Consider the following 25128-nt stretch of genomic DNA (forward strand, 5'->3'; position numbering starts at 1 on the left):
ATACAACTAATTACATTCGTTATTGTTTGGAAAAAAATAGATCCACTTCACTGTTGGTAGATAATTAGTCTCTTTTTTTAATTTTATTTCATAATAATTCTGTCTTACAGAGGAGTTTAAGTAATACAGAAGATGAATGTACTCACCTGAAAGAAATGAATGAGCGGACTCAGGAAGAATTAAGAGAATTAGCTAATAAGTACAATGGAGCTGTAAATGAAATTAAAGACCTTTCTGACAAGCTAAAGGTAATGACAGAACTTGATCGGACTTGTGATGATACTATAATGCATGGAACAAATGTAATTTCTCATGTAGCAATCAGATAAAGGTTAAAAAACTTTTAAAAAAGGTTAATGAAAAATTATATAATCTTTTACATACTGTTTTGTTTACATTTAATGTACCTGAAACTGTCATCAGTTAGGTAAATTGCTAAAAAAGGTTCCTTTACCTGCAATTTGAAAAGTTACCGTATTTTTGGAGCTGCAGTATATTTTAATATAAAACTATGTATGGTGTAAAACTTTATATTCAGCTGCTTTTATATAGACAACTGTCAAACTAAACATTTTACAGTTAATGGGAATGAAGACTAGAATTAAAAATAAATTTGCGCTTCATCTACCTTTTTTGCCGTTAACCATTAATAGCCTACCACATAGTAGTAGTATGGCTCAGCTTCCAGGGGAAAGGAGCATGCTGTCGGGTTTGGTATTAAACTAAACGTCAAAACATACTAATATTTAAAGGTCCTTTATGCCTGAGACAGTTGTTGCATTTTTCTTGAATAAATACGGAATTTGAACTTAGGTTCTTTTGAGTCCTAGGTCAGCACCTCAGAGAGAAGATTTTTCTTTCCAAATTAAGTGCATTTGGTTTCCTAATTACAAGTTACAGTGATTATGATGAGTTTATACAGAAGGATCAAAACTGAGATTTATTACCTAGCTTTGATGGAGGAGAGTCTCTGAAACTCGTTATCATGAACTTATTATTCCATCAAGTTGGTCTGTGCAATGTACTTTCAGTTCAGAGGGATGCTTGGGTTTTGATTGGTTTGAGATTCTGGGAGATGGTGGGTGTTTCTTAGTTCTTGGGCCCTGGTACTGTTCCTGTAAAATCTGCGTTCCTCGGACAAAAAGTTAGTTAAGATATTTTGAGATTCTTTCTCTCTGTTACTGTGCTTGAAGTGAAATGTAGAGAAAAATCACAGTAGAAAAATTTTGTGTTTTTTCCATTTTCTTTATGTGACTAGCAAAGAAAGTTACTTACCTGCATTTAATTATGCAAAAGTCAATGAGATCTGTTCCTTTACATGTTAATTTTTATTTGCTTAGGGATTTTTAAATTTTTTTTTTTGAGCAGGTAGCAGAAGGAAGACAAGAAGAAATCCAACAGAAAGGACTGGCTGAGAAAAAGGAATTGCAGCATAAAATAGATGAAATGGAAGAGAGAGAGCAAGAGCTTCAAGCAAAAATAGAAGCTTTGCAGGCTGATAATGACTTCACCAATGAGCGGCTAACTGCTTTACAAGGTTAGTCACTAGTGGGGAAGAAAGTTTGATTATTTGTTTTTCTTTTAATCTGTGAAATATCTTTTTCTTGGACTTCTGTTTACAGTACGGTTAGAACATCTTCAAGAGAAAACTCTTAAAGAACACAACAGCTTAGGTAGGTGTAATCAGTTTCTTGTTTCAAGATGGTTTCCAGCTTTTCTGTTCAATTACTTTTATTGTGAAAATCTTGTAGTCGAGGTGTGTGGGAAAAGAATGATGTTTTCCAGTTATCCCAGTAGTGCTTTCTTCCTGGGATCACGTAACATGGACAGCCGTGTGGCCACGACAGAGTGCCAGCAGAGGGCGCTGCTGCTGTGGGTGCACAGGCTTCGGGTTCTCCGCTCGGTTTCGAGCTCTGCTTGTGCCCCCTCAGCTCTAAGGCTTTGAAGCTTTTTATGTACATGTAAATATCCAGAAATTATATAATGTGATAGGAAGTAATTCTTTGGGTGAGAGTAACCTCTTACACATTTGAAAAAACAAGAACATGATCTGTAGTGCAGGAAAACACATTAAATTTTGCCTATTTTGTTTGATTTACATTAGCTACTTAGAAGGAGGAGGTAGCATGAAAAGCCAGATGCATTTCACAATGCTGTATTTATAAAGAAACAAAACCCAAAACATTTTGCTTGGTTCCAGAAATAATACCCTTTCTTAATCCTAGGCGTACAAGTTGACGACTTCATACCTAAAATTAATGGGAGCACAGAGAAAGGTAGTGTATCTTAAGGCTACCTTTTGTCTTATGATTGATGTTTGAAGTTAAACAGATTCAAAATGTTCTCTAAAGTTTTACTTTAAATAATATTCTCTTAAAAAAATGAAATTGAATTTGTGACCAGCACTTTTTGCTTAGACTTTCAGTCTAGGTGTTCTTAGAAGGTTCTCAAAAACTTAACAAACCAACTTAGAAGTCGTCTTTTTCGCTTGTTTTTTATGGATTCTCACTGGAATCAGTAAGAGCATACTGAATGATGTCAGGCTGGTGACACAAGACAGTGAAAAACTTGTTCTTTTCCACTTAGTTTTATTTTCTGTTGCAACACAGGCATTTTTCTAGTAAATTGGGCATGGTAAGTAAAGTCAGCAAAACTTGTTTTTTTCTAATTACAATGTATGAAAAATGTGAGTATATGAAATATAGAACTAGTGGAAACTAACTTTTTAAAGTTCAGGAGTGTCTTTAGGTAAAACCAGAGTAAATACAGATTGAGCTAACTGGTTATTATTTTATTCTTATAAAGACCAGTTAGCTAAAGCTTAAGTATTTTAACTGTCTTAACAAACACTTGAAGTGTTTTTAATAAAATTGTCTGATAAGAATATGCCCAGTATCACATATAGCAAAGATTATTCTGATTATGATTCTAAATTCACTGAATTGTTCCATTAGCTAAGATATATTTGTCCTCTTATGTTAGTTTTAGATTTTCCCTTGATGTATCTTTCTTCAGCATTTGCTGTGTCATTGCTGGCTAATGAAAGCTCTGAGGAATGGTGGTAGTATTAATTGGAAGGTTGGGACATCTATATAGAGAACTTGTGGTTTTAACTAATACAGTGGTTAAGGATTACTGTATACTGTTTTGAAACAACGTTTTAAAACTCTCTGTGCTCTATTTCTTAGCTTTTTACCTTTTTTTTCCTATTATAAATAAAGAGCTTCTTAACTAGGGAGACCAATAGCAAAGAAGTTAATCGTGGCATAACCTCATGACTAGTTCTTACTTGGAGCAGGAGGAGAGATCTGTTAAACACTAACAGGAATTGTACAAAAACCACCTCCCCTTAATATAAGTACTCCTTATCCCTTAATGTTTTAGTGTTTAAAGCACTTAGCTGTGATGCAAGCTGAGATTAGCAAGCAGGAGACCTAATGTCTGTTCCTGGTTCTCTGGGCTGCTGTACTTAGTTTTTAGATAGATCGATACATCTTGCTAATGCGTAATTTTAGGTTGGTAATACTCTTAATGCTTGATAGAATAGTTAAGAAATAAATTTGCTTTTAATTTTTTTTTTTATCTTCCACCCCATAAAATAATTAACTTCTTTGCAAAGTGTAACTGAGGTGCTGTATAGGGATTGTGATTCTTCATTCTAATTATGTAAAAAGTAAAAAAACCCCAACAACTTTGAAGATTAGATTGTTGGAGGTTTAGAAAAACTTGCCATAATGTGAACAAAAGTAGCCTAGAGCTAAACCGAAAGATTTAGGAAAAGCTTTCAAGGTTTGAGTGCAAATGCATATTGTTTTGTAGAGAAGTAATTGATAACATCACACTAAATATGAGGTTTTTCTTGTAACAAACAGTTGGTTCTGTTTAAGATTCTTAATAGGAATGTCTTGTTAGTTTTTTAAATACTGCTACCTCATCAGTTTGAGTGTAGGTTGTCTGAAAAGTTATTTAAAAATGGAATTCATTATTATGTGATTATAACCAATATCATTGTATCAAAGATACCACTTTTTTGTCAAAGTTGAAAAAGCAGTCTCTTCATGACTTATTTTGGGTGATAAAAGAGTCAATGTCATCTGAATGTGTGCATGAAAACATAGATTACTCCATCCTCTGAGTAACAGTAGAACTTGTGCTTAAACCTGGGAGTTTTAGGAAGCTGCCAGTTTCTTTTTCTTTGTTAATATAGACAACATATGACTGCTCATTCAAGTTGTCTTTCTGTGTGTTAGTCTGTTACCTCTTTCTGTCATGCACCTATTTTGCTATTCTGTATTTTAGAATTATATTTTTCCATTATTCTGTCTGTTGTACCTCATTCTTCTGCATCTCTGCTATACCTGCTCCATCCAGATTTCTCTGGCATTTTACAGCTTGCTGGCCTGTGTTCTCTTCACAACAGTTTGTGCTTTTTTGTATCTTCCTGTCCTTTATCTAGCCCTCATATAATGACAGATGGGCAGTAATTTTCTCTGCCAGATTTTGGATTTTGTTCTCTTGAAAGCCACAGGAGGCAGTTACTGGAGTTTGTTGGGTTATTTTGTTAGGGTTTTTTTTCCTGAGTAGTCTTGCATTATTTCAGAAGAGGTAAGAATTTAGGGTTTATCATGTAGGTTCAGCTGCTTTGGCAAGAGGTCACAGATATTTTGCATAAGGAAAAGACTTCAGTGTTGAAGGCAGAAGTCAGTAATGCTATTTCCTTTTGGTGCTAAATAGTCTGTAAGTGAAGAACTAAAAAAAATTTTTAAAAATGCTGTTTGTATACAAATTTGTACATACCTTCTCCCCCATCTCACTGTCAGAAGATGGTAAAGCCATGTAAAATTAGTATGCTTTTTAAGATTCCTTTTGTCTTCCTATCTGTCAAAACTTCAGGTCAAGTCCTCTAGGTATTCTTCTAGGCGTACTGCCTAGTTGCTGCAAGAATAAGGATGATACAGTACTTTTTCTGTGGCTGTCCATAAAATTAGAAGCTGTACTCTGAGCAAAGGAGCTAAGAACTCATGTTACAGTCTCTCTAGAGGCTTTTTTAACGAAGTATATTAAGATCATGATGGTTAGGCATTCATTTTCTCTCATTGCACACATGGAAATTCTGGTGCAGTAGAGGGTAACTTGCTTATTCGGCAAGCTACCAGTGATGGTTGTGTAGAATTGAGTTATTTCTGTAAGTGGTATGTTTCTCAGTGAGTTGCACCACACCTGGCTTTCATATTTGTTTTGTGAGCCATATATTACGTAAAGAAAGATATGAGAAGTTGTGTGCCGTCACTTAAAGTATCATGTTAAAAGGCTAAAAAAAATATAAAATGTTTAAATATGGAAAATAAATGTTATAGCCGTGGCATTGTCTTCTAAAAGCCCCGGCCCTGTGGGCTAGAATAAAGTTTACTTTTTGGAGTAACTTTGAAATACAGTAAAGCTTAGTATTACATGTTGGATCTTAACAGCTAAGCTTCTGATATCAGAAGCTAATGCTTGAACAGTTTTGTTAGAATGTAACACATTTTGCTGGTTTATGTACTAAAAAGTAGCCTTTCCAGATTGCCAGACTCCTGAGGTCAAAGGATTTTTGAGGTCCTTTAGAAAGGAAATGTTAGCACCTTTTTACTTGGAGATGCAAGATTCTGATGGAATGGGGAGCTGAACAAGGTCACATAGAAGGAATTGGGTAAACCTGGGAACTGAGCCCAGTTTTAGGATCTCTGCTGTAGAGCTGCCCTTTGAAAAATTGATGTTTCTGCACAGTAAAGCTTTGTTTAAAAAGTAAAGGGAGCTATTCAGCAACACTTGAAAATTTTTACATTTTTAAAATTTAAAGAACGTATTAGATATGAAGAATAGACGTGAAGACTAAAGAAAAACTTACTAAATGCCCTTTTAAAGGTAATAAAAAATGCTGAAGAATATAGGTTAAATACATATTTCTCATTTCTTCAATGCTTGGATTTGGCATTTGCAGTTATCCATGTCTGATGATGAATTATCCAATGGGAGAAACTAGAGGCATCAGTGCTATGGAGTTGCATGTTTCAGTAGTGTATCATCTTACGTATTCTAAATTTATTGTGATTTAAATATCACGTATGTGTGTTAATCTTTTTGCCAAAAATACAAAGTTGTCAATGGCAATTGAGTGGAATTCACTTGTCACCACCTAATCTGAAAGAGCAGTATGCCAAATGCAGAATGTTTGGACTTTTAATAATAGGTTCTTACTAAATTTTATTAAATAAAGTTGGTTTGATTTTTTTAAATAGCTTCTACTGAGGTAAGGGGCTTTTTATTATGCTTATGAACTGTTAACAGATTTTAGTATTTAAAAGTACCCTTTGAAAATGCAGTTAAAGTACTTCTTTCTTCTGATTAATTCAAGAGAGTAATCTATTTTCTGCTATCACTCAGACGTAATTTCAATTACATGTCTTGTCTGCTTGCATATTAACTCAATTTCAAAAGTTCACTGTAAATACACAATTACAAATATTGTTAATATTCCTTTCAAATTTTTTTTGCATCAATTTGAAAATGATAAGAAGATGTAAACTTAAGTGTTTCTTTCTTTACTAGAGCACTTTCTTTCAAAGAGTGGAGGGGACTGCACTTTTATTCATCAGTTCATAGAATGTCAGAGTGAGTACAAGAGTGTTCATCACATTTGCTTTAAAAACAGCAGAAAACCCAGAGAAGGTGGATAAAAGCCAGAACTTGTCACTACTATTTAATTTTTCTGTAGTAGCAGAAATTTTCAGGGCATAGAATTGTGGCATTGTGATGCTAAGCAGATGCCTGTAGTAGCAGTAGTAAGAGCACGTCTTTGCTCTTGCAAAGCAATGATCACATTGTCTCTTAGCAGTTAATCCATTATTGTCCTCCAACTAATGAAAGGCTGGTAATGTTGCCACATGATGTTTAAAACTGAGTGCAATTTTTCACCTGTAACGAATTCAGAAGTTGAACGCCAAACACTGTTTAAGCAGTTGTCACAGGCAGCACTAGGACAGAGATAAAGTAATGATGCCTTTTCTCCATTTCAGATATTTATAATTTATCTGACAGTTAAGAGCCTTATACATTCCTCAAATTAGTTGTTACAAAGAACAAAAATGAAAAGAAGACCTTAATTTTTATGTGGAAATCTAAGAGATAATTTTAAGAAAAATAGAACATAAATATGCATAAATATACCAATCTTTAGAAAGATGTGTTATTCTGGAAAGAGAAATGTGTTTTTCAAAGGAAATTGTTTTTGAAAATGAGTGATGAAGCAGCACAGTCTGCATATCTATAATAAAAGAAAAACTTAAGATGTTAAAACTTTCTGTCCACTGAGAGAAAAACATTATTAGGATGAAGAGAGAAAAGTGCTATTAAACTTCAAAGAAAACTCCTTTGTAGCATAAAGAACTAGTTTTTTACTTAAGAGTTTACAGAAGTTACGTGCCTGAAGTTGAGCAGACAGAAGTATTTATAAGCAGAAACAAGGCAGTACCTTTTTTTTTTTATGTTATGCCCATTGGACTCTTCTTTTCCCTTTTAAATTTGAGTAAGGAAGTGTGGCAGACCTGTTTGATGTTATTCCTTGTGATATGGATTGCTGTGCTATAAACTGAATGACAGGATGCTGCTAATGTTTGTCTAAGAAGATTTAAACTTTGAGAAATGTGTTTTTTTAGGAGTGAATGACTTGTAGCTGTCTTCTGTCAGGCTGAAGTTTAAAATAGTTTTAAGTTTTGCTAAGATCTTGTATGAATCCTCTTTATTCAGTACATAAAAATGACCTGAAATTAAATGTTTGATAAAACAGTTTGATAAAAATATTTTTTTGTCTAGACTGAAAATGAAGAGCACACTGAGTGATGTTCATATACAAATTGGTTGCCTGTTTTCATTCTCTGGATGTTAGCTTAACATATTTTAGCAAAACTTGTGTTAGTATCACCTCTGCAAACTAAATGTGACCAGTCTTGTCACTACTGAGAAGCAAATTGACCATCAGGATCTAGTAAAAGATTCTGATATGCAACTGAAGTAGTAATAAGTGTAAAATAAAGATCAGTTTACTTATGCCTCCCTTTCCTTGAGTGATTAAAAGCTAGAGTAAGGACAGTGTAAGGCCTCGATTGCCTTTTTAAAGGAAGGAATACGAGTTCAAAGGGTTCAGTATTCTGCAATTTTTTGACAGTTTAAGTTTTTACTGCCTAACCGAGAACATAAAAAGAGATTCCAAGTCAGCAGCTTGTATTTATTCCTGGACTGAAAGTTTGCCATTCCCAAATTCAAATCTGTTTAGTCAGGACCCGCAAAATCATGAGGTTAAGCTGCAAACTGTGGGCTCTATTATTTTATTTTGTATGTAAGTGCTACCCTTGAGTCCTGCTCCTGGGCTTTGCTCTCTGGGGCAGTGAGGGTTGGGAACTGATGGGGAGAAAAGTTGTAGTTCCAGAGATCGCCAGAAACCGGCGTTTTAAGACATGCAGCAAATACTGAAGTATCTAAACCGTAAAACTAAAACAGTATCATAAAGATTAGCAATCTTGAGAAAGAACATGTAGTTTAATAGGGGTCACTCATTGAAGTTGTGTTATGTATGGTTTACTGGTTTGTAAGAGGAGCACAGGAATTAAAACCATAAGAGAAATCTGGAGGAAAAAAAGGAGAATTTTAAACAACCATGGAATTCAGCAGGGAAAATGCACATCTCCATAATCCTGGGGAAGAAGCACTTAAATTGGGAAAGCACAAACAGAGAAATGAGGAAAAACAGCTTGAGTCAAGGTAGTTGAGTATGTGAGATAGTACAAGAAAGAAAATTAGATGATTAAACAAGCTGGTATTCTATACAGACAGTTGCCAGAGGTATAAGACAATTAGAAGTGCTTAACTGATAAGAGCAATCAAGACCTCTCCTGGTAGTAAAGCTAGAACTTTTTTTGGTGGAGAGAAACAACAGGACACTAAAATCGTAAGTTACAATGCTGCTTGAATGCTTAACTTGGGTAGCATTGTTTGTAAAATCTGGTTTCTGTAAGTTTTTGAAGATACTTTGATTTATTTTTCTTTTTTTAAGCAGAATATGGCTCATGATACCATCCAGTAACCTGTCCTGATCTACAACATCTCTAAAATGTTGTGAAATCTTGCTCTGAGTGATCTGGGACGTCTGATCATTACATCCAGCTCACTTGTTGCTCGTTTCATAACATTTTGTTTTTAGCAACCAGTGGTGAATAACAGTGACATGGACAGCAAAAGTCATGGTACTGCTTTTTGATTAGTACATCATATGTTCCTACCAAAAATGATGGTGATGTATAGAGACGTGGTGCCCTGCTAGCTTCCTGTCTTTTGTTCCAATCTAACTCTTTATTTGCATCCTTTTTTCTTTCTCATTTCATGTTTTTTTGCATTTCTGATTCTAAATGCAAGTAAATTTTTTGCTTTTTTGCTAAGTTTTTATATTTTTTTTATCTCTCTAGAATGAAGTAGGTTTTGGATGGATTGAAAAGCTATTTTCAACTTTTCCATAAATTTATGTCCTGTAGGTGGCAAGTAAAGTTGAAGCTGCTTAGCATCGTTTTTTTCAAATGGTCTGAAATTTGTGTGTTGAGAGCTAGGTTTCCTTTCATTGGTCTTCAAAACTGGCCTCCTTCAAAAACTAATTTGATACAAAAATGTATTGGGACATCTTAAGTAATCATTGTAATGTTAATAGATCTTAACTGTTATATTACATATATTACACAGTGATACACAACCTAAATCTAAAAGGGAGTTTGTTAATCAAAAAAATAGGAAATGCCTAAATACCGAAGAGAAAGCTGTCTTTGAACTGTATTCATCAGTGAATAATAAACATAGACTATCTTAAAGATGAACTGGAAGTTTAACTTTAAAGCACATTGAGTGAAAATTAGTATTATTTATGATATGTGTCAGTAACTCTGCTTTCTGTTAAGTAGCGCCTGGGTAGCATGAAAGATAAAAATTATTTGTGCCAGGAATTAAAGCTAGGATTCTCATTCTAATTTATATTTTTGGTAGCCAAAAATGCACATCTTGATTCAGGAAAAATGTGAATTGATTTTTTTTTAAAAAAAACCACTAAGTTTGAAATATGCAGAGATCTGAAAAAGGGAGGTTTTAAAAATACAGGTACATCTGCTTTTACTTTCTGATTGTTGTTTGGATGTTGCCATTTTTAATGACTAGGGTGGTAACAGTGCAGAGTAAGATTCTATGTAGTTCAATGATACCTACATCCAGTTTTCTGTTTATTATCTAAATATACACAGGCATGCTAAAATAAACAAATTTTTGTTGGCTTTGAAATATACTAATGCTAACATTCTTAAAACAGGGAGAATGCTTACTTGTTTTGTAAGTTAGGAGAGAGGTCAGCCACGAAGTCAAAAATACTGGCTTTGTCAGCTTTGGGTCCCACTGGCAAGGGGACTTGTGTGTTACTGCTGAAGTTCTTTGAAGAAATTGTGTCAAGAGGAACATTTTTGTACAAATATTGAAATTCATAATGGATGTTAGAAAACAGTAAGACACCATGGAAAAGGAAATAAATTAGTCTGCAGGTTTTTTAGTTGTAGGAATTCAAGATTCTTAAAAGCATAAAGATCTGCTCCTAAGGTTTCAGTTTGCAAAAACATCTGGGTCAAGAAGACTAGTTTCTTTGTGTTGTGCTATAATTATTCTGGTTTTAACAGCTACTGAATTGTGAAAACTCCAAGATCCATCAGTTCATAATGCTAAGTTTTCTTCTGTAAACTGATTGTAGAAGTGTATTTTAAGCCAACACGCTAGCACAGATGAGGTGTTACCCCTTCAGAACAGATAGTCGATAGCTACTTTGAGTGTGTGGTTTTTGCATTCAGCTAATTCTTTCAGACATATGGGCAGAACTCCTCAGCTGCTTTTTCTTGTTGCCTTCCTCCCTGCCCCCTTCCAGCCTCAGCTGAGTCCTGGAATAATTACGTATGAAGACTTTTTTAGGTGTTATTTTTTAGAATGGAAGAAGGCTCATGATACTTGGCTGCAGCCACTTGTCCCTCCGTGGTGCCTTCCTCAGTCAGGGCGCCGTGACTCCAGCTCTCATGAACTCGAGACCGTTCTGAACTTGGATGATGAGTGATGTCCTGCAGTTGCTTGAGACCTGAAGCCAATCCTGAAAATCCACTGTGCTGTTCAGTGCATTTCTGAAGTATTTGTAAAATGTTATAGCAGTGCAGGATAATATTTGGAGACAGAAGTAGGTGGAGGAAATACCTCTTTCAGACTGGTTTGTCTGGTTGTGGGTGAGGGAAGGGGACAGGATAAACTTTTGGCCGTGTGAGTGGTTCTTCAGGCCTCAGGGTTATATTTTGTCTGAAAGCTTGTCTACTATTTAGGGCTGAAAAAGATACCTCTGCTCAAATCTTGTCCTGCCACTGTCCTTAGATTGTAATGCTTACAGCAACATGCCATCAGAGGAGTACAGAGACCTGCTGATCTTCAGAAATACTCGATGCTGGAAATGCTGACTGAAGCTCACTTTTTCTTTTTTTTTTTTTTAAATTAAAATTTTGAAAACAATCTCCTGCCATCCAGCTTCCTTAATCTGAACTCTCCTGTATGTGCCGGTCATCCAGTTTTCTCTGTGTCTCAGTTACCTGTTAATAGCACATGGGATAACCAGCACACTCAGTTCCGTGGCTGATTGGCAGGGATCCAGCAGGGAGAGCACAGAGTAGAGACGGAGGCAGCTTCCAGCCTGGTCTTTCAGTTGTTGTTAACAGCTTTCAACATTGTCTAAATTTCAAGATCTACTGCATAGAAATGGATGATGTGATCTGTAAGATACGTGACCCTTGATAATTTTGCATGGTGGCATTGCTAGCCCATGCTTCAGGAATTAGCAATAATGAAAATCTCCTCTGAAAAATAAATTAATTAATTACTAGTTCGGTAGTTCTTTAAGTGCCTTTGGTTAATCCAAACCTTTCTTCCCTTGGTCTTACTGTTTGCCTTCGTGTCCTAGCTGAAATTAGGATGAAGTTAGCAATTTAGTTTCAAATTCCGTGTTTTAGGATTTTATTCACCTGGCATATATGGGTAGGCTTTCCTGTGAATGCTATGTGTAAACTCATTTTTTTGTGACCCTGAATGGTATGATGCATGCACAATTTTATGGAAGTTTGTGTAGCGCTCTAAAAGTTGCAAGCTAAGAAACGCTGTTTCTGTGTACCTTTTCATAGGTACTATTAAAGCAGTTGTGATGTGGAGGTGGCTTCTCAGTTCTGTTCTACTGTGACGTATTTCTAGATTTCTGCTGTGTCGGGTCGATACCTGTTTCAGGCAACCAGCTCTTATAATTCCTTCTTTGATAACTATAAAAAAAAAGATTGTAAAAATTAATTTTCCTAACTTCTCATTAGTGAACTGAAGCATTAATAATGTAAGCTAGTAAACTGCAGAAGAAATAATTATGCACTTTATCACAAAGTTCCAGTAGGCTTGTATGCTCTGTTTCATTATTCCATGCCAGAATAAAGTTTTTGTTCAAGCCTGAGTAGGAAGTAATACTATCAGCTTTTAATTTGGTCATGGAATGTAGTCTGCGTAGATGCGTGCAGGGAAAAGCTTGCTTAATTTGATCTTGGAAAGTAACACTTATTTTGTTTGGCAGACAAGATCATAGATGAAGGACATCTAACCAAAGTGGAAGAAACAAAGCTTTTGAAAGGTTAGACTGCTGGATTATTTAATTGTTTTTGAAGCATGTTTTTATGTCACTTCAGTGCATGTTCTGTCTTAAACTAGCAGTTTGAGTTTTGTTCAATACTCACTTAAGAAAAAAAAAAATCAATATAGGGCAGGTATATTGTTTATTAAACTCTGCTCCAAATACTATTGTAAGGTAAAAAGATTTAACGGAAACAATTTTTGAAGGTGAAATGCTAGTCTCAGTTTTGACTGAGTTCTTACCTGAGTGTGCATTTAAAAAAAAATAACTAAAAGATAATAATTCTTCTAAATTGATTCAAATATTTAGTGCCTGCATAATTTTCAACAGGTCTTTTTGTTCCATTATAGGACTAAACTGAATAGAAATAACATTTGATCTTATTTTAAGTTTTAGATATCAGTGTATTTTAATTTGACTTTTTTTTTAACTTACACCTTCATAACTTTAAACTATTAACCTCCTAAACGTGCCTTTTCCAAGTAAAATCTATGTCTCAACTCTTTTCTGTATAAAACAAGGGAAATACAAGGAGCTAATTAGGAAAGATTTATCTTGTCAAGGAATCGTCATCCTTATCTTACAGTGCCAAAATCGGGAATGTTATAAAGTGTGTAGATCAGTATTTCCTATGTGTAATGTGAGGCTGTTTGGACTTGTAGGCTGACTCCACTTTTGTAGCTTTTTGTTAATGTCTAGTCATACTAACTCATTTCTTTGCCTTCTGTTCTTCTGTGAAGTGTTACTGTATTGAATAAATGTTACCTTGTTAAAAGTTCTCATTTTTTGGAGACAGTTTATCTTCTCTTTACCTTAATTTATGAAACTGCACCTTTAATTTGTTTCTGTAGGTGAGTAAGCTATAGACAACATGCCATATTTGGCAAAAGAATGCATACAATAACTGTAACGTAACACTTGCATGCCAGTTATCTTGCAAAGCAGTGTGCTATTTTTGGTGCTTGTTAATATATTCTAACTCATCAAGTAAGTATGATGTCAACACATTTTAATATACTTCATCATTTTGGCTATATTTATTCAGCTCAGTTTTATTATGGGAAATAGGGACAACTGCTGTGAAACAATATAGTACAGGAAGGAGTTTTGTGCTTATGGTTCTGGTTCCAGAATAGGAAGCAGGTTTCTAAATCATTTTCTTTTTTACTTTTGCTGTTGCAGATGTAGACACTGATGCATCTTTCCCCTGGTGCCTCATCTTGTTCCCTGTTTCAGGGGGAGGAGGATAGGAGGGAGGAAGGAGCTGGTGTTACCCAAGTGTGGGTGGGAGGGGAGTATGAGAGGGAGGTGGGGGGAGAGAGAATTAATTCAGCGGTTGGAACTTGCACTGTTCCTCCTGTTTCACACGGAGCAAGAAAGCTGTTCCCATGTATGACCAGATATGGTAAAGTTAGTTGGATACAGATACTGCTCAGCTTAGTGCTTCTGGATTGGCCACTAATATAGACGACATGGGTGAGGCTCTTAGGATATACTTTTCTTAATACTTTAAAAAGAATGTATTACTTTGTTTAGTAATTACTGCGGCTTTAATGGCAATCTTGTGGGCTTGTTTCTGTATGATACATATAAAATGCTTTGTGTCCTGACATCTTTAGATATTAGTTAAAAACCTAAAACCAGGGAAGTACCCTTTTTGTTTTAGCAAAGAACCAACTCCGATTGTCAAGTTTTTAATTACACCAGTCACTATGAGCTTTGAAGTCTGCTGAAATAATGAGGGAGATGTTTGGAATAGCTGCCAGATCTGAACCCCTGATGTGCTCTAAGTGCGCGGGTGCTTTCCCCTTCTTCCTCTCCAGTGATTTCAGTTACATTAGGACAGGAAAAGTGGCTCTGGATCAGCTGCTTTGTTTGTACTTGCTGCCTTCCGTTTCACATGCAAGTGGATGTTACTCTGGCACAGAGAAATAGAAAACTTTTATTTCTATTAATCTGTCTGTGTTTTGTTGTCTTCCTAATTTCCCTGTGTAGGTGCACAGGTTGTCTTCAGTTTCCACTTAATGTCTTTCATTTTGGGGGTGTTTCGTTCTGTTTGTTGTCTTGTTACTTGAAAAAACAATGCACGCAGCTTTCTCATTACTCCTTTTTTACATATATTTTCATATATTAACCCTATTGGTATGACACACTTGATTGATTTATTGCTGTGCATCTTTTTTTTCCTGTGTCCTGGTACTATTTCATTGCATCTACAGTGTCTATATGTGAAGGAATTATTTGTGTTCACTGCTTTCCTGCATGTATTGTAGAAGTGAAGTCTGTATACTGGGAATGTTGTAATGATGCTTTATTTTATATATATATATACACACACACACTTGGAACTTGAGAGTCAGAGGAAACCTCTATTAATCTGTGGGTGGGCAGTGATGCTGTCAAACCAAGGATCTGCATAGTCAGCCAAGAAAGACTTCATTATGTGTGATATCACCTGCATGTTGGTGACACAGTTCCTCGCTTGACAGACTTACTGGGTTTGCCCACAGCAGAGATAGTGTGCCTTTCTTTAATGGACCTATCAGAACTAAACTGTAATAGTTATTTTAAAAAAAAAAAAAAAAAAGAAAATTACAGCCTCAGAAGTATTCAGACTCTTGAGTCAGGGATAATTCTGTGTCGAAAAAGGATAATTAAATATTATTTGTGGTGTTATATATATATTATATAAGTAAATATGTATAGTAATTAAATAAATAGTATAATTAAACTCCCCATACCTTTTGAAAAAGTCTGGTCTCCATTAAAAATCTGTAACTGGTAAAAACCAACCAACCGAACAAAACAAACACACAACTGTGTGGCTTCACTGAGCTGCATATAATAATGCGGTGAATTGTGTATGAGCAGATATTTAATGAAGGTATTTTTTGGTGGAAAGGGCACAGACTGCCTTCTCTTAATACAATTTGAACTGAAAACTCTTTCTAGAAATTAGTGTATTAATTTATATTGCTGTGATTCTTAACTGGTTCATGACACACTTCTTTTTAACAAAACAGTATATATAAGACTTGTTGCTATTATTTTACTTGTCCAAAATACTGAAGCACAGTTTTATTCTTAACAGCAATTTCTTTCTGACTTGTTACAATATCTGCATTGTTCTAGTCTTCTTTTCTTGTTTGTTCCCTGATTGAATCAGCTTTTGCACAGAGTTCCAGCTGGCAAGAATACAGCTTTAACAAAAGTTCAAGCTGTGCATGATGCAGTTGCATCCCCTATTAGAGCCTCGGCTAGATTAATGACTTTAGTGATGCTGAATCCATTTTAGCCCAGACTTACAAAGAAATAAGCAAACACCAGGTTTTTAGGTGTTTCTTCAACAAAGTTGTGTTCTGTTAACATCTAGCTGTAATTAAATAAATAGATGTATCGAAAAAATTATGATTAAGAGACTGAACAAAACATTTGCTGATTGTAGCTGATTTTTCTTGTTTCTTGCAGAGAATCAAGCAAGAGTCAAGGAATCTGATTTGTCAGACACTCTTAGTCCAAGCAAGGAAAAAAGCAGCGACGACACTACAGGTAAGCATTTAACTGAGATTTCTGTAACATCTAATTACTTTGAATTAAATCACTGAATCGCAGAGTCGTTTCTTTTAAAAGAGTGGCGAAGGCGCATATTACGCGGAGCCAGATACAAGCTTAGAGCAGTATTGTCTCTTTTGTGAGTTCATAATTAAATGGTCTAAAGAAAGAAGACTGTAAAAGCTTCTCCTTGCTTAAAGAACATTTATGTGAAAACAGTCTGCCTGCTCTCTGAAAGGTGTGGTATTTGTTGGGTTTTTTAGATGCCCAGATGGATGACCAAGATCTAAATGAACCTATTGCTAAAGTAGCGCTTCTAAAAGGTAAACAATTTTATTTTTGTAACTTTATATGTATAACCTCTGTGTGTGTGTATATATATTTATATCTTCTTGTCTACCTGTTTTTGATCAAATGTGCGTTGAAGTAGAGTGCTGAAATTCAAAGGTTTTAATCATGGTAGTACAGAAGAGTTGCATTTGAATATGAATAATGATTCCATTGGGTGATATGAAATAAAAACATACTTCTGAGTGTTAGTATAGAACTTGTGCATAAAGCTAGTTTTTGCACTCACCCATACTGTTCTAGGAATCTACATGTTACAACTTCCAAGTAGAGTCGAGAAGTAGTTTCTGCATACACTTAAGTTAGGGCTAATAGCTGTGGGGAGGAGAGATTCTTCTATCAGTGACATGTTTTAGGTACTGCCAAATTTTTCTCATATAGTTCCCATCGCTGTCAGAAATGCTTCTGTTAGTTTGCACCTGATGGGTTAAAAAGAAAATCGAAAATCTTTTTTTGCTTAACACAATCAAGATTTGAATTTCCTGCTATAACTGTATTTAGAATGATTGCTAAGCCTTAGCTTTGAGCTTCATAGCTGGAAAATTTAATTTTTTTACTGCTCACTGCACTGAAGGCATGTACTTAAAACTTGATTAGCAAGCTAATATTTACATATTCATGAGCTGAAAAAATTTGTGGGGTATTAGTTGTTACATTTAGCTTACTGAAAATTAATTTTATGCTTTTTGTACAATTAGACATTTGATCTGTAAAATGATGCTTACATTGAGATCACAAGTAAAAAGAACATCACAGTTCTTTATGGTTCAGAAAGATAGGAAACCATAATGAGTTTTAGAATACCCGTAAAAGAGCATTTTTCTATAGTTGTTTACACTTCTCTAATTTTATGACGGAAGGACTTCAAAAAATCGCATGTATTATATATGTTTCCAAACAGCAAAACTAAAGTTGAATTGGGTATTTTTCCAGTGGGTATCAGTTCAGCAAAGCAGTTTAAAAAGGAGTGTTTGAGCTCTTAGGCATGTTCCATTTGGCTTTTGCTCTAATGTTTGCAATTAATAACCAGTATATGCAGTGACTTCCTATGTTACAGGGTAGAACCTGGTAATGATGTTCATAGTGATTATGACAGTCTTATTTTTGGAATTTGGAAATAAAATTGGGTTTTGCAACAAGTTTTATTTGGGACGGGGTGGGGAGAGGAGAAATACAGTTGAAAAGCGTGATATTTGTTAAGTGTTAGAACTTTTAAGTCCAGAATGGGATACACATTAAGGAGTTTGCTTCCAGTGAGCATTGTCACATGCACATAATTCACAGCCAGAATAACCCTTTGTATGTAAACAGTACAGCAGAGAATCTAAGTTCAGCTTATGTCAAAATTATTTCAGTTCTAGTTCTTACAGTTTTGAGAGAGCCAACTGAAGACTACTCCCAATTGACTGGATTTCTTAGTTATCTTCTGCGGACAAATTAAAAGTGTACCCCTCAGGCTGAAAACCACAGATTCCTGAATTGTCCTTATGTGCAAGTGAAGTCTTACTAAATTCTCTCAGAAAGGTTTGTTTAACAGCCCAAGACCAAGGTGAGGCTGCTGTGAGCGTGCTGCTTCCTAGATGAGGACAGCCTCATGTCACAGCAAGGGTCAAGCGCAGTTACACTTTCTCTGTACAGGGTATGTTGAAGTGGCAGGGAGGGTTAACTGAACTCCTGAAGGACTAAAATCAAGTTTTCTGTGGTAACATGGAAGCAGTCTTTTGCTAATGTGGATGTTTTCCTGGCTTCATCTGTCTTTACTCGGTTGGAGATTTAAACCATAACCGTTACAGAACTTTTAGTGAATAAGTAGAAAAATACCTATTTGCATAGACCGCTTTGCTATTGAATTGCATATTGTAATTAACCACAGTAATTGTAATAACTGGTTTTCTCTTGAGGCTATTTATGGGCATTCCTTTTTTGCTGTCATGAAACCATTAAAAAATATCTGTACAATGAATCATTCTCCCTTGAAATTTTTAAGAAGAGCCTATAAACCCGCAGTTTTGTTTGAGGTTTTGTCAGAGAGCTACTTCACATGCCTGGCTTTGCCCTAAAAAGGATCATCTTTGCCACAGAAAGACTTTCAAGTGGATTTGTTATGCAGTCATACAATTAAGGAAGAGTGAGAACATTTCTCATCTGGCAGCTGTTTGGAATGCGGAAACGGCTGCTGGAAAAGGCAGCGTTCCTTTTTGTTTAACTGTTGGAATTTGCCAAACAAATCATTGGAACAAGAAAATGATGAGACTTCTAATTGCTGTAGTTTCCTCCAAGTGTATTTTCCATCATTAAATTTTGAGTGCATTCCGGATTTGTTTCAGCTTTCTACAAGTCAGAGTCTGTCAAAGAGGGGAAGGGGAAAAGCTGTCACAGATTAGTAGAACTACTTTTTTGGGGTTTGGTTTGGGGGTTGTTTTTCTTCCTTTCCCCAACAAGGTAAATGAATTCTGGCCATTAATAACAGTTCCCTGGATGCTTCTATTTAGACAGGCTGTTTGTGACTACTTTTTGCAAAGTTAAAACCAGGTATGTTAAGCAAAAATGTTAAACAGATGGAAAGAAGCAATAAATGTTACTGGAAGGTTAGTAATCTTGTTCTTATCAACTTCCTTATAATTTTATAGTAACTATAAGACTGATCCATGGAATCTTAATGAAAAGTGGTTTCAGTTGAGAGGTTGCTGAACAGTGGTAGTTTACAACATGAGAAATTTTGAAAATCAGCAATGGTCTGTGGATTTAGAAAGTTTGGGAACCATTGCGTTTTATGTTGCAATAGCCAGATACTTTATTTTAAGTATATGATACAGTTTACTTTATGTGGATCTTATGAAGCTGGAGAAAACTTAGCGTTTTAATCATTTATTTGACTTCACTGAGTACTCTGAGAAGAGTCATCTGAGTAACCTGAGAAATCCTGCAAAATTCTGAAAGTGAGCTACTGTGAGACTTGGAGAAGTACCACCCTGTTCATGAATGTGCTTCCACAGGCCAGGCACCTACGGATAAGGGATCAATTAAGACCACAGCCTATGTGTGGTGCTGTATCATCTCTCTTATCAAAAGTGTAAAAGCAAACATATAAGCAGAACTCTGTTGATATCTTCGTGTTTGTAAATATTAATTGGTTTAACCGAAGTTTTATTTTATAGATAGTAAAATTGCAAAGTATTCCTTTGCACACCATCATATTCTGTAATAATTTAGAAATGGTAGTTTTCCCCCCAAACTGGCCTATGGGTTAGACTCCTTTTCTTGAGCCAGATTGAAGGTGGAGAAATATTTATGTGCTTTAGCAATGATTTGTATGGATCAGGCTAATTTTTTTAGCATTTTTAAATCTACTGGTAGAGTTGATGTTAAGGGAAACCTCTGTGTGTGCAGGGGAAACAAAGTGGTATTAATTAAGAATGTATTGTGCAATGTGACAAACAGTCTGAACACAGATTAAAATTTTCAGTGAGCTAGAATAAATGAACAAGGGTTTTCAAACTGTTGTATTTGACTTTTTTGTTTTGGTACCTTTTTGTAGTTAATGATAGAATTCCTTAGACTTCTCTCAGAACAGTTTGTTCAATACTGAATGCTCCTGGAAATTGCTCAAATACTCTTTTTTTTTTTTTTTTAATTGCAGCCTTTTATATTAGTTAGCAAATTTTTTTTTTGTGATGTGAATTTGCTTTCTAAGGGAACTAGCTCTAAGCCTGATGATATTTAGTAGTTCTGTTATTTATAAATAGAGCGATCCTACTCACTAAGGATTTTTTTCAAAACTAGAGTTAGCAAAAAAAATGTTTGCTTTGAACTAAAAGACATTAAAGAAATTTTCAGTTTGGCTAAGACTGAAAAGCTGTTATTTTGTTGTACTTATGTTGCTTGGCTTTTGATTTAGAAGCATGTCAAGCATATGGAAATTCCCCTATTGCATTTGTGTAGGAAAGGCTTTACCTTGATTGTGTCTTTGCTAAACTGATTGTTTAAATTGTTTAAACGTTGTCCCATAAGTTGAGTTCCTCATCTCCTTTGAAGCAGTATTATCTTTTATGATGCATGCTTTCATTGCTTGGAAAATACTGTCCACCAGAAAGTTCATTTAGGGTGCCTATTGTTGGATTTGGGACACTGCTTCTTTATCAGACGTGATTGGAGCATAATTTGTCCACTTCCTCATCCACTTCTTCTGAACAGTCTCATTAAAGAGGGTTGAGAGTCTAATTGCCCCAAGTCTTTATCCATGAGAAGCTAGGAACAAAACATGTTCAATAAAGAGAAACTTGGATTTGGAACTCTAATAAACCATAAAAGAAAGCATTTGGATGAAATATGTAGTCCTCTTTGTTCTTTCTGCTCTCATAATTTTGTTCTGAAAAAGTCTAAAAGCACATGTGTACCCTCAGCTCTACTTGATCCATCCCACCAATTCATTACTGTGAGAACAGCAGAAACATAGCCTCTTTTCCTCGAGGGATACAGCGTGAATACTTTAACATGATTTGGTAAACAGTATTTTTAATGAAGAAAACAGAAAAAAAAAAAAAAAGATTACTTTGTTGATGACATACAGTCAATTATGAATGTCAAAAGTATAACGACGAACTAAACTATAGCTTGTATTTTTTTTTTTCTTATTAGTGACAGGTCCAGACAACCAAAGTAATCTATCTTTTTGCAGTTTTTATTCTAAGTAGTGTGCCTTTATCTGAAATCCATATGGTCTGTAGTGGTAGACGTACATTAAACAGTTCGCTGTGTAACACACCTACCTTTTTGTTCTCCCTCTCCCATGATGCGCAGCTGGACTTTTTTCACTGATTTCCATCTTTACCATTCTCACCTAACGGGCTTTCTATAGAGTTTTAGCCCTCTGCCTATGTAGTTTGAATGCTCCTTGTGCCTATTGGAAGATCTGTTTCTGCCCCAGGCACTACTTAAGGAAAATTTAGTGAATGCGAGTTTCCTGGATGCAGTTCCTGGCATTGCAGATGCCTGCAGGCTGGAGAGTTGTCTTCCTTTTCTTTACTGCACCTAGTTTCTGCTGTGTGCACATCAGAGGACACTGCAATTAGTCACAAACACTTATTTTTCCTCTTTTACATTCTGCCAAAAGTTAAGCTTTAAAACTACCTAATTTATCCACAACTGTAAGTCATCTCTTGTAAGCCCAAGAGGTATTTAATATGCATTTTAGCTAAAATAGACTTGTGGGGAAGAGAAATGTTTTTATTTGGAGTCTGAATAACTTGCATAGATACCTGATTGCGTTAAAGATATATCTAATATTTTAAGACACAGTGGAAAAAATAGCTTAGTATTCACTAGGCCACTGAATGGAATAAGGAGGGTGGACTTTTCTTTATTTTCTTAATTTTGTTTTAGAAAATTCCCCCAAATTTTTTCCTTTCCTTGTAGTTATGGTCCACAGAGGAGAGGGGGAAGCCAAGCCTTGCATGGTAGCAGGCTGGTTGGCAGTAGCAAACCACTTAATAGCAACTCTTTGCATAATCTCTTGCAGCTGAGTGGCATTAGCCAGCCTCAGTACAAGGCTGGGTCTGTACATGTGCCCGTAGCTGCGTGCCAGGGCTGGTACGTGCTCTTAGGAGCAGGCCTGGGAGGGTGGGCTTGGGAGGTAGGGGATGTGGAATTATTGCTGAGAAGTGTGTGCTGGGGGAGAGGGTTAGAGAAGCTTCCTTTTAAAAATAAGTTGTAAACAGAGCCAAGGATTGTCTTAGGCTTGTTGTTCCTTCATTTTTGTCATTGTTAGAATCCCTGCCAATCTATACAGTGTTTTTAAAAAAACTGTCTTGTTCTTGGTTGTGTTGTTTTTGTTTTGTTTTGTTTTATGCTGCATGTTGTATATGTAATGAATATTTTAAAGTTTGCATATGTTTTCCTTCTTTTAAAAGTATATTAATATTTTTGCTAATATTTACCTAATACAATTTTAGTTTAACTAACTTTGGATGATTTGAGTAAAAAGTTGCCAGTCATCATGTGTCAGTGCAAATTAAACTGTTGTACAAATTTATGATTAAAAAAAAAATAAATGTTTTTTTATCAGATGAATTGCAGGGTGCACAATCAGAGACTGAGGCTAAGCAAGAAATTCAGCAACTGCACAAGGAGCTGGTTGAAGCCCAAGAGCTAGCTAGGACAAGTAAACAAAAATGCTTTGAACTTCAAGGTGAGACCCAGATCAACTTGGTTGTGTAGGGTATCCATTAAAGTTGTATTTATCAGGTAGTCCTAAAAGGGGGTTCAGTTCTGCTGACTTAGATAAATTTCATAGCGTTCCCATCTCTTGCACAGAATATCAGAAACCTTTGCTTTTTTCTGAACTCTGTATACAGTCCAACCGAGCTCTGACTTGTTGATTCAAGATCGTAAAATCGTGGAATGATTTGGGTTGGAAGGGACCTTAAAGATCACCTAGTTCCAACCCCTGCCATGGGCCGGGACACCTCCCACTAACACCAGGTTGCTCCAGGCCCCATCCAGCCTGGCCCTGAGCACTGCCAGGGATGGGGCATCCACAGCTGCTCTGGGCAAACTGTGACAGTGTCTCACCGCACTTACAGTGAAGGATTTCTTCCGAATACCTAATAAAACTCTACCCGCTTTTAGTTTAAAACCATTACCCCTTGTAAGATAAACCAACATCCTTTCATAGTATTGAATACATACTTGAACTCCATATACTGCATTCTTATGAAATATATTCATCTGCAGATATTGATTAATCTGTATTTCAGTCAGATAATTTACGTAGTTTAATGTATTTGGTTTAGATCATCCTGTCGGATGTGTAGCTGTGTCATTATCCTCAGCAAAACTGTGGGTTGTTTTTGACAGGAAACAGTGTAGTCCAGTTTCATTCCATATTGTTCAGTGATTTTTATGGGATATATTTACAGCACTTGTTTTTTTTTTCATCCCACACCCGTTTGTGTTTAGCACACATGGAGTTTTTTGTTCAGGCAACAGATTGTATTAATTTCAAATTAATGGTAATACTACCACGATAATGGAATGGTGTCCTAATATTAACTTTTTATTAAACTACTTACACCATTACTAGCTTTCATAACTGAAATAATACGATTGTTTTAACCTTTTCAGTTAAGGGGAAGTTGCGACCAAAATTAATTACACAGCTGAAGTACTAACAAAAATTTGGGCACATTTTCACTTTCATTTATAGCGCTCTTGGAAGAAGAGAGAAAAGCCTATCGAGTCCAAGTTGAAGAATCTAACAAGCAAATAAATGCTCTGCAAGGTAGGAATTTACTTTTTTCACCCCACTCTTTAGGGAAAATATATAGCTTTGGCTGTTTCCATGGCATCATAAGCACTAATAAAGGAAAATGTTAATTAAGTGTATGTTTTAAATCTGATTTCTTTCACCATATCTTTGAATTTTATTGTGAAATGTTTCCTGTCGATTCCTGTGGTTCTAGTCATAACTTCGAAAATGCAAAAGATGTAATCTCTTGCACATAGCTCTCCTCCTTCAGCTTTCTCAGCTTTGAATGATCCAGGGATTTTTGCTGTGACTATTTTATCTTCAGGGCACTCAGAAGGTTTAGGGGTGTTTTATTGCTACTTGGTGTCTTCGCTTCATTAGTAGGATCCTGCCAAAGGAATTTTTAATCTAGATCTACATCCAACTTCAGAGCATGCATTAAAACTTCTGCAGCAGAGACGCTGTCTATGCTTTTTTGAAAAAACAATATCACCAAACACGTTCTTTTCAGCGCAGAATAATTATAGCAGAAGGGGATCCTGTGATTTACATAACTTCTGCATCATGTTAGCTTGTCAGCCTGTGCATGTGAGCGAGCTTATTGATCAAGAGGCTGTCTCGCCTTAAAATCAGTAAGTCGTTAGAGCAGGCGTTAGTTGGAGCATCTACACAGCTATTGATCGTTATGAAACTCGTTGGAGCTTCGTACCTTGGGCTTGTTGTCAGCGTACTGTTTGGCTTGGACCTGAAAACGGTTGGAAGGCAGATGAACAGACAGGAAGATGGACTGACAGTCCTCGCTTTCTTAGGAAATCAAAATGGCTTTAGCAAATTACGTCATGGGCAGTAATTTGTTGTGGAACGTAGTACTTGTCATATACCAGTTACACTGAGAAGCTTATGTAATAGCACTATTTTGTATGAGTGTCAGCAAAGAATATTTATGTGTTCTGCCATTGCTCTTGTAAGAAAGAGGAGTTTACGTAATGCTCATGTTCAGAGCAAGATGAGCAATTTGATTTTAAATATTACCCTGCTCATAATAAAAGTTCTCCGAGTAAAAAAGTGCTGTAGCAAAAGTTAAAATTAGAATTTGATAGTTATTTCCATGCAGAAAAAAAGAAACCTTTTTTTTTTCTCTCTCAAAAAAAGAGAATCCAAGTAGAAGCTTGACAGGGTCAGACTTAACTGCAAGATGCCTTTTGTCAGTTCGGTGCTTTTTGTTTCCTGA

At 35.7% G+C, this 25128-nt stretch overlaps 1 protein-coding gene across 32 annotated transcripts in view; it reads left to right on the top strand.

Moving 5' to 3' along the window:
* The window catches only part of LOC119147336 (sarcolemma associated protein), an 89627-nt gene that overhangs the window by 50423 nt on the left and 14076 nt on the right, over window positions 1-25128 (top strand). For 4 of the 32 annotated variants that reach the window (XM_037386158.1, XM_037386157.1, XM_037386160.1 and 1 more), the window contains exons 10-19: window positions 111-248; window positions 1369-1537; window positions 1623-1673; window positions 2226-2276; window positions 6589-6651; window positions 12695-12751; window positions 16220-16300; window positions 16567-16626; window positions 22716-22838; window positions 23856-23930. In XM_037386158.1, the coding sequence (XP_037242055.1) occupies window positions 111-248; window positions 1369-1537; window positions 1623-1673; window positions 2226-2276; window positions 6589-6651; window positions 12695-12751; window positions 16220-16300; window positions 16567-16626; window positions 22716-22838; window positions 23856-23930 (868 nt within the window). Of the gene's footprint in view, window positions 1-110; window positions 249-1368; window positions 1538-1622; window positions 1674-2225; window positions 2277-6588; window positions 6652-12694; window positions 12752-14094; window positions 14228-16219; window positions 16301-16566; window positions 16627-22715; window positions 22839-23855; window positions 23931-25128 lie in introns of those variants that run through there. The other 28 variants (XM_037386169.1, XM_037386171.1, XM_037386170.1 and 25 more) reach the window with 15 other exon arrangements.

This window comes from Falco rusticolus, chromosome 4 (genome assembly GCF_015220075.1).
Source record: "Falco rusticolus isolate bFalRus1 chromosome 4, bFalRus1.pri, whole genome shotgun sequence".
Taxonomy (NCBI): domain Eukaryota; kingdom Metazoa; phylum Chordata; class Aves; order Falconiformes; family Falconidae; genus Falco; species Falco rusticolus.